The sequence below is a fragment of the Acanthochromis polyacanthus genome, chromosome 15, assembly GCF_021347895.1.
Source record: "Acanthochromis polyacanthus isolate Apoly-LR-REF ecotype Palm Island chromosome 15, KAUST_Apoly_ChrSc, whole genome shotgun sequence".
Classification (NCBI taxonomy): Eukaryota; Metazoa; Chordata; class Actinopteri; family Pomacentridae; genus Acanthochromis; species Acanthochromis polyacanthus.
In genome coordinates this window covers 19,832,403-19,843,956 of record NC_067127.1, presented here as the reverse complement: position 1 = coordinate 19,843,956, position 11,554 = coordinate 19,832,403, and the positions used below count along the sequence as shown (strand labels likewise).

The window sequence follows — 11,554 nt, the reverse complement described above, 5'->3', positions numbered from 1 at the left end:
CCATGTTTCACCGTAGGGACGGTGTTCTTTTCTTCGTATGCTTGGTTTTTGAGTCTATGAACATAGAGTTGATGTGCCTTACCAAAAAGCTCCAGTTTGGTCTCATCTGTCCAAAGGACATTCTCCCAGAAGCTTTGTGGCTTGTCAACATGCATTTTTGCAAATTCCAGTCTCGCTTTTTTATGAGTTTTTTTCAGCAGTGGTGTCCTCCTTGGTCGTCTCCCATGAAGTCCACTTTGGCTCAAACAACGACGAATGGTGCGATCTGACACTGATGTACCTTGGCCTTGGAGTTCACCTTTAATTTCTTTGGAGGTTGCTCTGGGCTCTTTGGATACAATTCCAACGATCCGTCTCTTCAATTTGTCATCAATTTTCCTCTTGCGGCCACGTCCAGGGAGGTTGGCTACTGTCCCGTGGGTCTTGAACTTCTGAATAATATGAGCCACTGTTGTCACAGGAACTTCAAGCTGTTTAGAGATGGTCTTATAGCCTTTACCTTTAAGATGTTTGTCTATAATTTTTTTTCGGATGTCCTGGGACAATTCTCTCCTTCGCTTTCTGTTGTCCATGTTCAGTGTGGTACACACCTTTTCACCAAACAGCAGGGTGACTACTTGTCTCCCTTTAAATAGGCAGACTGACTGATTATGAGTTTGGAAACACCTGTGATGTCAATTAAATGACACACCTGAGTTAATCATGTCACTCTGGTCAAATAGTTTTCAATCTTTTATAGAGGTACCATCATTTTTGTCCAGGCCTGTTTCATTAGTTTGTTTTTTTAAATAATTATGTTAATCAACAATTCAAAAGTAATGGCTGTTTTTGATTATTTAATTTTCAATAAATTTTTATTTATTGTTACTTTTGTGAGTTTCAAGTGATTTCAGTGAGAATTGTGGGTTTTTCCTTCTTTAACTGAGGGGTACCAACAATTTTGTCCACGTGTGTATTTCTAAACTGTATGTACAATGAGTTAATATGCAAGTATTAGTATTTGCTTGACTTCCTGATTTCCATAGGTCTGCTTTGTACTACAGTAAATTTCAGAGCTTTACCACTCAAACATCTGTGAAGGTATGTGTAAGGTTATGTACAACCTTTTGTGTTTATGATGAACATGCAATATCATTGTCATGATTCCTCCCTCTCCTACTCGGCAATCAGCCTAATCACCAGCGGCTGTGACAGAGCGCGGCTGCTCTCCATCAGTAATCAGGGCAGCATAAAAGCCTGACTCACTTCACCACTCACCGCTGGATTATTGCACTCTGTACGCTGCACACTGGACTCTACAAACCGCATGTCGCCACATACACTTCGCTGTTTGGACTCTGTTTCATGCTTCTCACCATATGCTCGCCACTACCTGGACTCCACTTCACTCAGTTAAATTACCTTGCCGACTCCGCTTTCTCCCCTCCGTCTGCGCCTGGACAATCTGCTCCTCAGCCATCGTTGCGCCCCTCATCTCCGGCTCCCTCTGCTCCGTTCCCCCTGTTTTCCAGATTCTCCAGTCAGTTCCCTTCCTTGGTTAGTTTAGATTTGTGTTTAGTTTTTACCTCGGCCTTCGGGTCCGCCCTTACTTCAATTCAGTTAGTTCTCCATTCTGTTATTTCCCCTTGCTTCCCAGATTAAGAGTTTTCTGTTATACATACATACATATACATATATATATATACATATATATATTGCTTTATTAAATCATCATTAATTCACCCATCTGTCTGATTGCCTGCTGCATGGGTTCACAACCGCCTAGATCATAACAATCATGGTTTATGACAACATTTGGATGTTGAATTTAGAATCAGTCAGAATTGTCAACAAATTGTTCCTGATGCTCAAATCAAATTTTATTTTTTTGTTTTTTTAAAACATGTACTTGGTTCTATAATCATTAATAGTATTACCTCAATGAATTCTGCCGTTGCCTCACAGTCTTTAAACTGAGAGTACCCAAGATCCCTCATTGTGCGGAGAGCCACTGACACAGAGCGACTCAGTGTCTGCGCAGCCAGGGACACCCTCATCTTGTGTTTCTCAAAGTAGACATGTTTGTCTGTAATTTTATTGGCAGCGTGCAGTCCATCCTTTTTTTGCGCATCATTGAGATGATTAACCCTCAAGCGACCAAGCTATTTTAGCGACTAAAATGACCGACTGGCGTCATTTATGACCCCACTATATTTGACACAGGAATATGTCTACTTTATTGCCTCTTTTTGTGCTTTCTTACCTATTCCACGCCACTGCATTTTAAGATGGATATTCTAAAATAACCTTCTTTTATTATTCATGGATTTTAATCATTTTTGACTCAGAGCTAAAGTAAAACCATAAGAACAATATGATGCATTGTAAGAACGCAATAACATTTATTTAGACACGCTTTGTCTGCCGCCACTTCTTTTAAAACTTTATTCCTTTTGTTTCCTCAATAGTAAATCAAAAGTACATAAAAACAAAATCTACACAAACATCTTGTCTGTATGTGTGCAATGTAACATGCAGAGAGGTATTTAGATTAGGGGCGGCTACGGCTCAGGTGGCAGAGCCCTTCGTCCAATGCAAGACACTTTACCCACCTTACCTCCAGTGCTGCCACTTACACTGGTGTATGAATGTGTATGCTGTGTAATGTTGGTGGTGGTCAGAGGGGTTGTAGGAGTGGATTGGCAGCCAGTCAGTCTGGCCCAGGGCAGCTGTGGCTAAAAATGTAGGTCTACCAGCTATAGTGCACTGCAAAACACTGAAATATAGCGATTAGAGGTAAAAATAAATAAATAAAACTAAGGCCTACAATAGTGAAAAACCTATACACGAAACCATAGATTAATTTACGTGACAGTTTCACCAATCCTTGTGAGACCGGGTTGTATATGAATATTTTAGGTAGCTGAAAAGCGGACCGACGTGGCGGATGTGGTAAAAAAATCATTTCGAAGCCTTGTCTGGATTAAAAAAAGAAAAGTGGAAGATCAAATCAATAATAAAAACTGAGGTTTCACATCAGTATTTCACTTGTGCTGTTTTATTTGTATGGTTGTTTGAATATGTTAGAATATTAACATGACTTATCTTCTATAATTTCTGTTTTTTGGACAATACAAAGTGTTTTATTTTTGAAGTAGAAAAAAATTTAAAACATGTTAAAAAGAAGGTGTATTCAGACCATCTGTATTTTTTTATTTTTCTGAAGATTTATTCTTGATTTTTATTCTTTGATATCTTAAAATCGAGAGGTTAATATTTCTAGAATTGCAACAGGTTGGGAGCGGAAGCTCAGTGTGGTTCTCCAGCTGCACTAAGGCTGACCAACAGGCTCTCCAGCGGGTGGTCAATGCTGCGGAGAGAATCATTGGAACTACTCTCCCTGAGATCAACACCATCTTCTCCGCCCGCTGCTTGAGGAGATAGCGCAACATCATGCGAGACCAGCACCATCCTGCTCACCACCTTTTCCACCTGCTGCCTTCAGGGAGGAGGTACAGGTCCATACAGGCCAAAACTGTAAGACTGGCCAACAGTCTGTATCCACAGGCTGTGAGGCTACTCAATTCTGCCCCTTTCCCCTCTCTGCTCCCCCATTCTCACGGTCAATAACCACACCCACCAATTATAAATCTGATCTGGTTTGCATAGTTGCAGAATGTCACTATTCACCACCCCCCTCTCTCGTGATCCTTCTTCCCCAATGGTTATGTCTTTGTTGCACTGGGTGATTTACGGTATTCAGTATTTATTATTGTGAGTACTGGACTATTTATGATATTTATTACTGTGAGGTCTTTTTTTGCACTTATCAACTCTGTTGTATGGATGCTCCGAGCGTAATTTCGTTGTCCTTGTGACAATGACAATAAATATTCTGATTCTGATTCTGATTCTGATTCTGAAGCCTTGTGGTGACACTATATATTGCTCCATGATAAAAAATTATTAGCTCATTCTTACAGCTATTTAAAAAAATACTGAAAACATTGTATTCGATTAAAATGTAATTAAAAAAACTGTTAAATGTCATCAGGGTTTTCAGAATCGCTCTTTGTCTGGTCCCTCACCTAGAGACAATTTACCAGTGGCTATTGCCCCGGAGAACATAGCTCCCAGGATCACAGGGACACTCAAACCCCTCCACCGCGATAAGGTGGCGATTCTTTAGAGGGGAACACAGAACACACAGGACGCAGGACATGACGCAGGACAGGACACAAGACAGGACACAAGAGAGGACACAAGACAGGACACAAGACGTGACACAAGACAGGAGAGCAAAGGAAAGGAAAGGAGGAATAGAAAGAATAAAAAGAATAAAAAGAAAGAGTAGTAGGGAAAGGAAAGGTTGTTCAAAGCCAACACCACAGCTTCATCAAAAGATGGATATTGTACATTCATGGCTGCCTCCAGCAGCTTTTCTGCAGAGCCAAACATATTTTGAAGGTCCTTGAACATGGCCTTCGACATTTTGTCCATCTTCTGGGTCATTTGAATTATTTGTTTCAGTGGTGGTGTTGACACTAAAAAAATTTACACAAATTAAAGGGTGATTTTGGAGAATGCCGACACCAGTGTGCTCATTGCATCAGGAACCTTAGGACTTGATAGCTGGACATTTGTGGTCAGCTGGTGGCCAGTCTGGGGGCCACTACGACTACCTTGGTTGCTGCTGACTCTGTTGTCTCTTGGCTGGAGCAAATTTCCACTGGAACTTAAATGGTTCTGTGGGCGTCTCTGGTGTACATTGTTGAACTTGCCCCTGCGGTTCTGCTGTGGTCTGAACCGTTGCTGGTTGTCCCTTTTTACTTGGCCTTTGCAGTGACGGAATTTGCCACTGTGCTGTCTCTGTGCAAAGCCTGCACGAGAAGCGTTTCTGTAAAAGGGTCTGTGATGATAATCAGCTTGGTACGCTGGTCTGTTGTACCAAGTGGGCCTTGGATTGGTCAGCCTTTGGTAGCTGGGATACCTCTGCCAAGCCCATGCACGACCAGTGTTCCACTGCCTGCGTGCAACTCGATTCCTAGTGTTGCGGCTGGCATGGGGTTGTTGTCTTGCAACGCTCACCCCTTGAGGCCCACATCGTTGCACAGCTGCAGGAGGGCGCTGCCTTCTTTGAAACTGGGCGCGCTGTTCATGTCTGTGATTTGCCTTCCTATCAGAGGAATTTCTGTTGGGTGCCGAGTCAGAGTTTCTACCATGGCTGAGATGTGACAGTTGGTCAGCCATTCTTCTGTTAAACGGAACGGCGCGGTATGGTTTTTTACTTTTAGTCGAACCATTGTCGATGGCTCTTCTGTTGGTTCCGCTCATGTCTTGGTCTCCGGAGGTGCAGCTACCTGGGTTGCTGCTCCGAGTTGTTCCAATGGCAGGTTTTGCCTTGGAAACATCGTCTTCCTCATCCGGTGAGCCTGTGATTTTTCGGAGGCTGGCAAGCAGTTCATGTCTGCGATATTTACGCAGTGCCTGCAAATCCATGGAGGCGATGGCTCTTCTGTTGGTTCCTCTCATGTCTTGGTCTCCGGAGGTGCAGCTACCTGGGTTGCTGCTCCGAGTTGTTCCAATGGTAGGTTTTGCCTTGGAAACATTGTCTTCCTCGTCCAGTGAGCCTGTGATTTTTCGGCGGCTGGCAAGCAGTTCATATCTGCGATGTTTACGCAGTGCCAACAAATCCATGGATGCAATAGCTCTCCTGTGTGACCCATGTGCCGTAGGTTTAACACCCTCATCAATCACTGACTCTGAGATTCTGCGGTAGCGAGCCAACAGCTGGTATCTCTGTTGCGTGCGCAGGACCCACAAATCAGAAGAATTCCTCTTTGGTTCCTTGGTTGTGGTGGCATCTCTTGGTGCCTTGGAAATAGAAAGATTTCCAAGGCACAGGTTGTTGTAGCGGTGCATTTTGTGTAGTGCACACAAACTCCGGTTCTTCTCTGCTAAAGTCCGGCGAGTGTTAAAAATCGCAGCTAATCACGAGAAATCGTGGGTTGAACTGACTCTGTTACTGAGTTACTGAGTTACACTTGTGGACTTTCTGTCAGTTGTGATGACATCACAAAGATCAAAGACATTCAAAAAATGCACATTGAATGTGTATCAATGCACATTCAATGTGCATTTTTTGATGATGATGAATACACACACACACACAGGCACACACACACACACACACACACACACACACACACACACACACACACACACACACACACACACACACACACACACACACACACACACACTTTTATAACAGAAATAATAGTGTTAGTTGGCTGAGAGCAGATGCACCAGATAGAGGAAACACCATCATTTAGAGCCGCCCGCACCCGGGGCAGCAGCACGCCTCAGCAGGCCCAACAGGCCAGCTAGCTCCAGGGCCATTAGGTCTAGGCCCTGCCAAAGCCCCAGATGCAGCCGACTCCCCACTGAGGAAACACTGGAATCTAAAATAGACGTGTTGAAAATAACAGGTAAAACTAAAAATTAAAGAATAAAATAGCCACTAAAAGATAAAGAATAGTAAAATAGTAAATAAATAGTAAAATAAATGGTAAAATAGATCGTAAAATAAATACTAAAATAGTGAAATAATAATATAGTATACAAAATAATAAAATAAATATATAAATAAAAGCAGAACCAGGGAAAAAACAGTATAAATCAAGGCATTAAGATAAAATAAATGAGTCTGAGTCGCCTCTGGTCACAGCTGACACTCCAGACACACTTTTTCTGAACCTAACCATACCACAGATACCATGTGAATATTGCAGAAAGTGAGATTTTTTATTGCTTTAAAAAAAAAAAAATTTTTTAGAATTAAAGCACTTTACTTGAAAAATGACAACATTAGCTGTCCAATTCCACTCCCAGCACACACTGTACGAGGTCAAAGATCACTGAGTTGAAGTCAGTGGATGGTCACAGAAACATCCAGAATGACATTTATATCTGACACCAGAAATCACGATGGAGTGGACGTTATCATCTCCAACTATATTTAACCATCAGTTCACACATAACATCATTACCAAGTGAATGTTTGAAATGATATCCCGCTGACTTGAGCTAAGCTCTATGCTAACCCACATCTAACCCACACATGTTAAAGATTAATGATTCATGGTGCAGTTACACACTGTCGAGGGTGTTTCAGACATCCGAGTATAAAGTGTTCCCCTCACGGTCCTCCCAGGTAACACAAGTCTTGGGTCTGTGGGAAATCCTGGTCACGTCCAGTTCAGGTTTGCTGTAGTACCACTTGTTAAGCAGCTGGTCCACCTGCTCCTGCTTCGTTATTCCATGAAGTCTCTCCTCTTCTTCCTCCTCCCAATCCTCTCTGAAGTTTGTGATGAAGGGTGGGTGGGGCAGATAGAGTACAGTGTCCTCCCTCATGTCCTCAAAGAACTGCACTACGCATTTCCGGGCAAAGTCCCGAGCATGCAGGACGCAGGTTTCATCAAAGAGCTTCTGCTCCACATCGAGGTAGTTGCTCCAGTAGCGAGTCTGCAGGAAGGTCGCGTGGTCGTCGAAGCAGGGCTTGATAAGGCGTCCCATCGCCCCCAGCACAATCAGGAACAGGAGGATGGACCAGCCAACTGCCTACAGGGCAAGAAAAGTGAGCCAACAAAAGCTATCAGTCAGTAGCACTGTCTGTTCTCCTACAGGTGAATGCAGTGTGTGCAAACACATCACAATGGCCTGAGCAGCTGACAACAATTCTGACATGAAACTAACAATAGAGCTGTGGTGTAGCTTGAGAGCCGAGGGCAAGCACTACGAACAGTTTATCGTGTGTGTTTTCTCTTACTTTTATGGTTTTGAAAACAACTTTGAGATTTAAGACCTTCCAGGATAATTATAGGATAATTTTGATGCTTTTGAATGTATTTTCTTTTCATTGCTTTCATTTATATGCCCACATATTGTCCAGAAGAATTGTCCTTAATAACTATGCAGAGATTCCTTCCTAAAGCTATGCCATTGTGAGTGATGGGTGCTAAAATGCAGCCATTGTTTTATGCAAAAACAGTATTCAAACTGTTAAGCTTTATGAGTCTGAATGAACAAAATCAAATGACTATCATCTAAGCCTATCAGAACAGACTTCTCTCTGAGTTTCTACAATGTTGTTGAGTCATGGCAGAGAGATGAAACACAAGGGGGGAATTTTCGTCTTACAAGACTCTAAAATTTTAAATTCTGAAATTACTGTTACACTTCTGCTCAAAGAACGGTGTGTTCCAACAGTACTTTTGTGCAGACAGAGGGGGTTGTAAGTAATCAAACAAAAGTTGGGACACCTGTAGGATTTGGTAGCACCAACTTTCAAGGCTTGATCAGCCTCCATTGTTGCAGAACAGCTTTAAGTTGTTAATCCATTTCTTGTTCCCTGAAAAAGGGCTTTTTGTATAATTCTGAAATGTGCATTATTTTTCAGTTTTGGGGAATCTTACCTTTTTTTAACCTCTGGTCGTTCACCACTTACCTTTGTGCCATTTCAATCCATTTATTGGACTTGAATTACCTGAATTTCAATTAAAAAAATTGAAAAATTCTAAAACTTTGGACCAGTAGCTCCTATGCAGTGCAAGGATATAGGGCCTTGTCACTATAGGTTTTAGGAACTTATTTAAGCTATGGTCTGTGAACACAGTAACATCACTCCAAGAAAGTCTAAAAGGTCAAGAAGTGCAATCAGTTGGAAACAAACCATCAGAAAATCTAAACTACTTCATGTGGAGATGACTGAAACTAAGTTTACCAAAAGTGTGGTACTATATAAAGAAATACATTAATGTGAAGATGTGTTTTACCTCTGCATCAGTGAGTGAAGGCCTTCATGAAATGTACAAAGATGTGTTTGCATGTATGAAGAAATTGAGGTAGCTTACCTGTGAATAGCAGCGAACATACCGAGATACTGCTTTGCGGAAAGAGCTGTTCTTGAAGATAACATCCTCCCTGCAAGGCACTTTGGCCATGATTTTGATCACATCCAGACCTGTGTTGTTGGGCAAGCCTGAGGGAACATACTGTATGATATATTACAGAAGCCAGTCATGCGCCAAAATGTAGATTTTACTAAGAAAACTATGTATTTGTTTAGGTAGTGTGTGTGTTTACACATACCTTGGAAGAGTGCAGGGTCTACACTGACACTGAAGGCACAGATGAAGATCTTTCCGTCCAATAAAGTCACAAGGATCCAAACCATTGGTGCCAGTAATGCCCTCTGGATCATGGCAGAGAACAGGTACCTGCATGAATAACACAGGATCAGCTTTCAGAATCTTGTTTTCTGCAGTCTGAACCTCTCAAATTTCACTCTTATCTGATCATAGTTTCCTGCTACAAGAAAAATGCTGGAGACACTGCAGCATTATGTCAACATTTATAGTGCATTAGAAAGTATTCAGACTCCTTAGCATGTCAATATGTTACGGCCTGACTTTGTTTAATCAGCCTACTGTCATACCAAACAATGACAGAGAAAAAAAAGCTTGGGAAAATTTTTGCCAGTTTATTCAAAGGTAATAACTGAAATATCACAGTATTCTGACCCTTTGCTGTCATTTAGCCATCTTTGAGACATTTTTACACTATGATTGGAGTCCACCTTTGGTAAATTCAAAACCAAGAAACCAGTGGTCACTTTGGTTGAGCTCCAGAGATCTTATGCTGAGAAACTTTTCAAAGGCAGCACTCCACTGATCTGGATTTATGACAGAATACACAGGTTCTCCTGAATGAATGACACATGAAAGCCTAAAAAAACAACAGGATAATGATCAGTGTTCTCTTTGAATGCTGCATTCCTGAGGGACAACTGTGTGAATGTTCTTGAGTCATTCAGAGTGCTAACAAGAACCCGAAACCTCTGGAGATACCTGAAAATGGCTGTTCCCTGCTGGCCATCTCCAATCTGATGAGTTTTTAGAAACACTCTTTCCCTAAAATCACGTGTGCAAAGCTTGTTGTCTCATATTCCAGTGAATTTGCACAATTTTTACATAAAACAAAATGTAAAAAAAGTGAAGGGGTCTGAATATTTTCTGAATGCAGTGCAATAGGCACTTATTAAAGTCATTTTGCTGAATTTTACATTATATAGTGCATAATGAGGAGGGCTTCGATGTCTGAGTATTACAGAGGTGACTTAGCTTAGCTTAGCATCAAGATCAAACACAGGTGGAAACAGCTAACTTGTTTCCATCCAAACTTTAACTGAAACCTCTAAAGGTTATTGATTGACATGTTTGTTTAATCCTACTTTGTTGATTCTTCAGCTGCTGTCACATAAAACTGATGGTGCAGAACTTTGGCTTGACTTTTTAATGTTGTAAATGACTACTTTTACATCTTTATTTTGGTTGTTTCAAGTCAGTAAATTGTTGGACTCCACAGGGTCCCTCTCTTACTTCCTCTTTAACATGATTGAACTAGAAAAAGGAATATCAATACTTTCAATTCCAGATATTTATACAAAGCCAGTTCACAACTAAAGTCACCCCAAGGATCAGACCTTACTATGTTATATTACAGAGAAGAATCAACCAATTCCAAACAATTCCCTTTGAGCTAGGGCTTAGGTGACAATAGAATGACAACAACCTTCCTTTTTATAGTCAGTGTGCACTCAGATATCAAAGCAGGACCTGTCTGTTTGACTTTGTGCTTTTGTTCTACAGTAAATGTTTGACTTACTTAACCACCGCAGGATTTTTGGATCTATTCCCAATGGGCCTCATCCACTCGTCCATCATGACGCCTGTATGTCGGTTGACAAGGACCCCCAGAAAGAACAGTATAATAGGAGGGACAGTCATCACTCCTAGAGAGTACAGTTTGTTGTACTGAGGAAGACACGGGCAGTTAAAGTCGAAGCTGGTGTAGAGTTTGACGCTGACCAGGGCCAGAATGATGCAGATTCCATTGGAGATGGACTCGGAGTTGGACTGGAAGTACTGCAGGACTAACTTGAGACGCTCCATAATTTAAATAAATTGTAGACAATGGTCAGGGTGTAAGATCAAACAGTAAGGTGATCCAGTGGCTCCTGGGTATTTCAGAATCAGAAAATGTTATTGATATTTGTAAGGATTTTTTAAATCAATTAAGGATGCAAACAGAAATAAGTCCAGTATTAATTCATAGTATTACAATGTGTTATAGAGTCTGTAAAATATGCTAAACCTACCTCACAATATGAGCAAATCCTTTGTGAATTAAAGTTAGAAATCCACAATTAACAGTTTGAGTAAACCACTCGCTCTTTGGTGGAGAGATAATCCTTACAGAGTAAGTGAAGCAGCGATCCACTGACAGTCGGAGAGCCTGAATCCACCTGAACAGGTGACAAAGCTGTGTGGACACACCCTGCCTCACTGTTAAAGCAGCACTCACAACAATCAAAAGTTCCCAGACAGAAAATCAGCCACTGCACAGTCCATGAAGCACCAATGCTGTGGTCACCAGGAAAGTTGATATTAAAGCATAATCCACTTTTATTATGAAGTATTATCAGATCAGTTGTAATCAAGCCAGCACTTTG

The 11,554-nt window shown here is 41.4% G+C and overlaps 1 protein-coding gene across 1 annotated transcript; it reads right to left on the bottom strand.

The window, feature by feature from the left end:
* Positions 1 to 7,112: 7,112 nt before the first annotated feature.
* Positions 7,113 to 10,994, bottom strand: calhm3 (calcium homeostasis modulator 3). Its single transcript, XM_022207716.2, has 4 exons — positions 10,708 to 10,994; positions 9,133 to 9,260; positions 8,895 to 9,022; positions 7,113 to 7,602 (listed from the first exon to the last, which is right to left on the bottom strand). Exons 1-4 carry the CDS (start codon positions 10,992 to 10,994, stop codon positions 7,153 to 7,155), a joined length of 993 nt encoding a protein of 330 aa, XP_022063408.1. The 3' UTR covers positions 7,113 to 7,152.
* Positions 10,995 to 11,554: the final 560 nt, after the last annotated feature.

Excerpts from the sequence above, each read along its gene's own strand:
- calhm3 (XM_022207716.2), bottom strand. The coding sequence starts at position 10,994 with ATGGAGCGTCTCAAGTTAGTCCTGCAGTACTTCCAGTCCAACTCCGAG. Across the intron at positions 9,023-9,132 it reads AGACCCTGCACTCTTCCAAG|GCTTGCCCAACAACACAGGT; the intron begins GTATGTGTAAAC and ends ATGTTCCCTCAG. Across the intron at positions 7,603-8,894 it reads ATGTTCGCTGCTATTCACAG|GCAGTTGGCTGGTCCATCCT; the intron begins GTAAGCTACCTC and ends CTTGCCCTGTAG.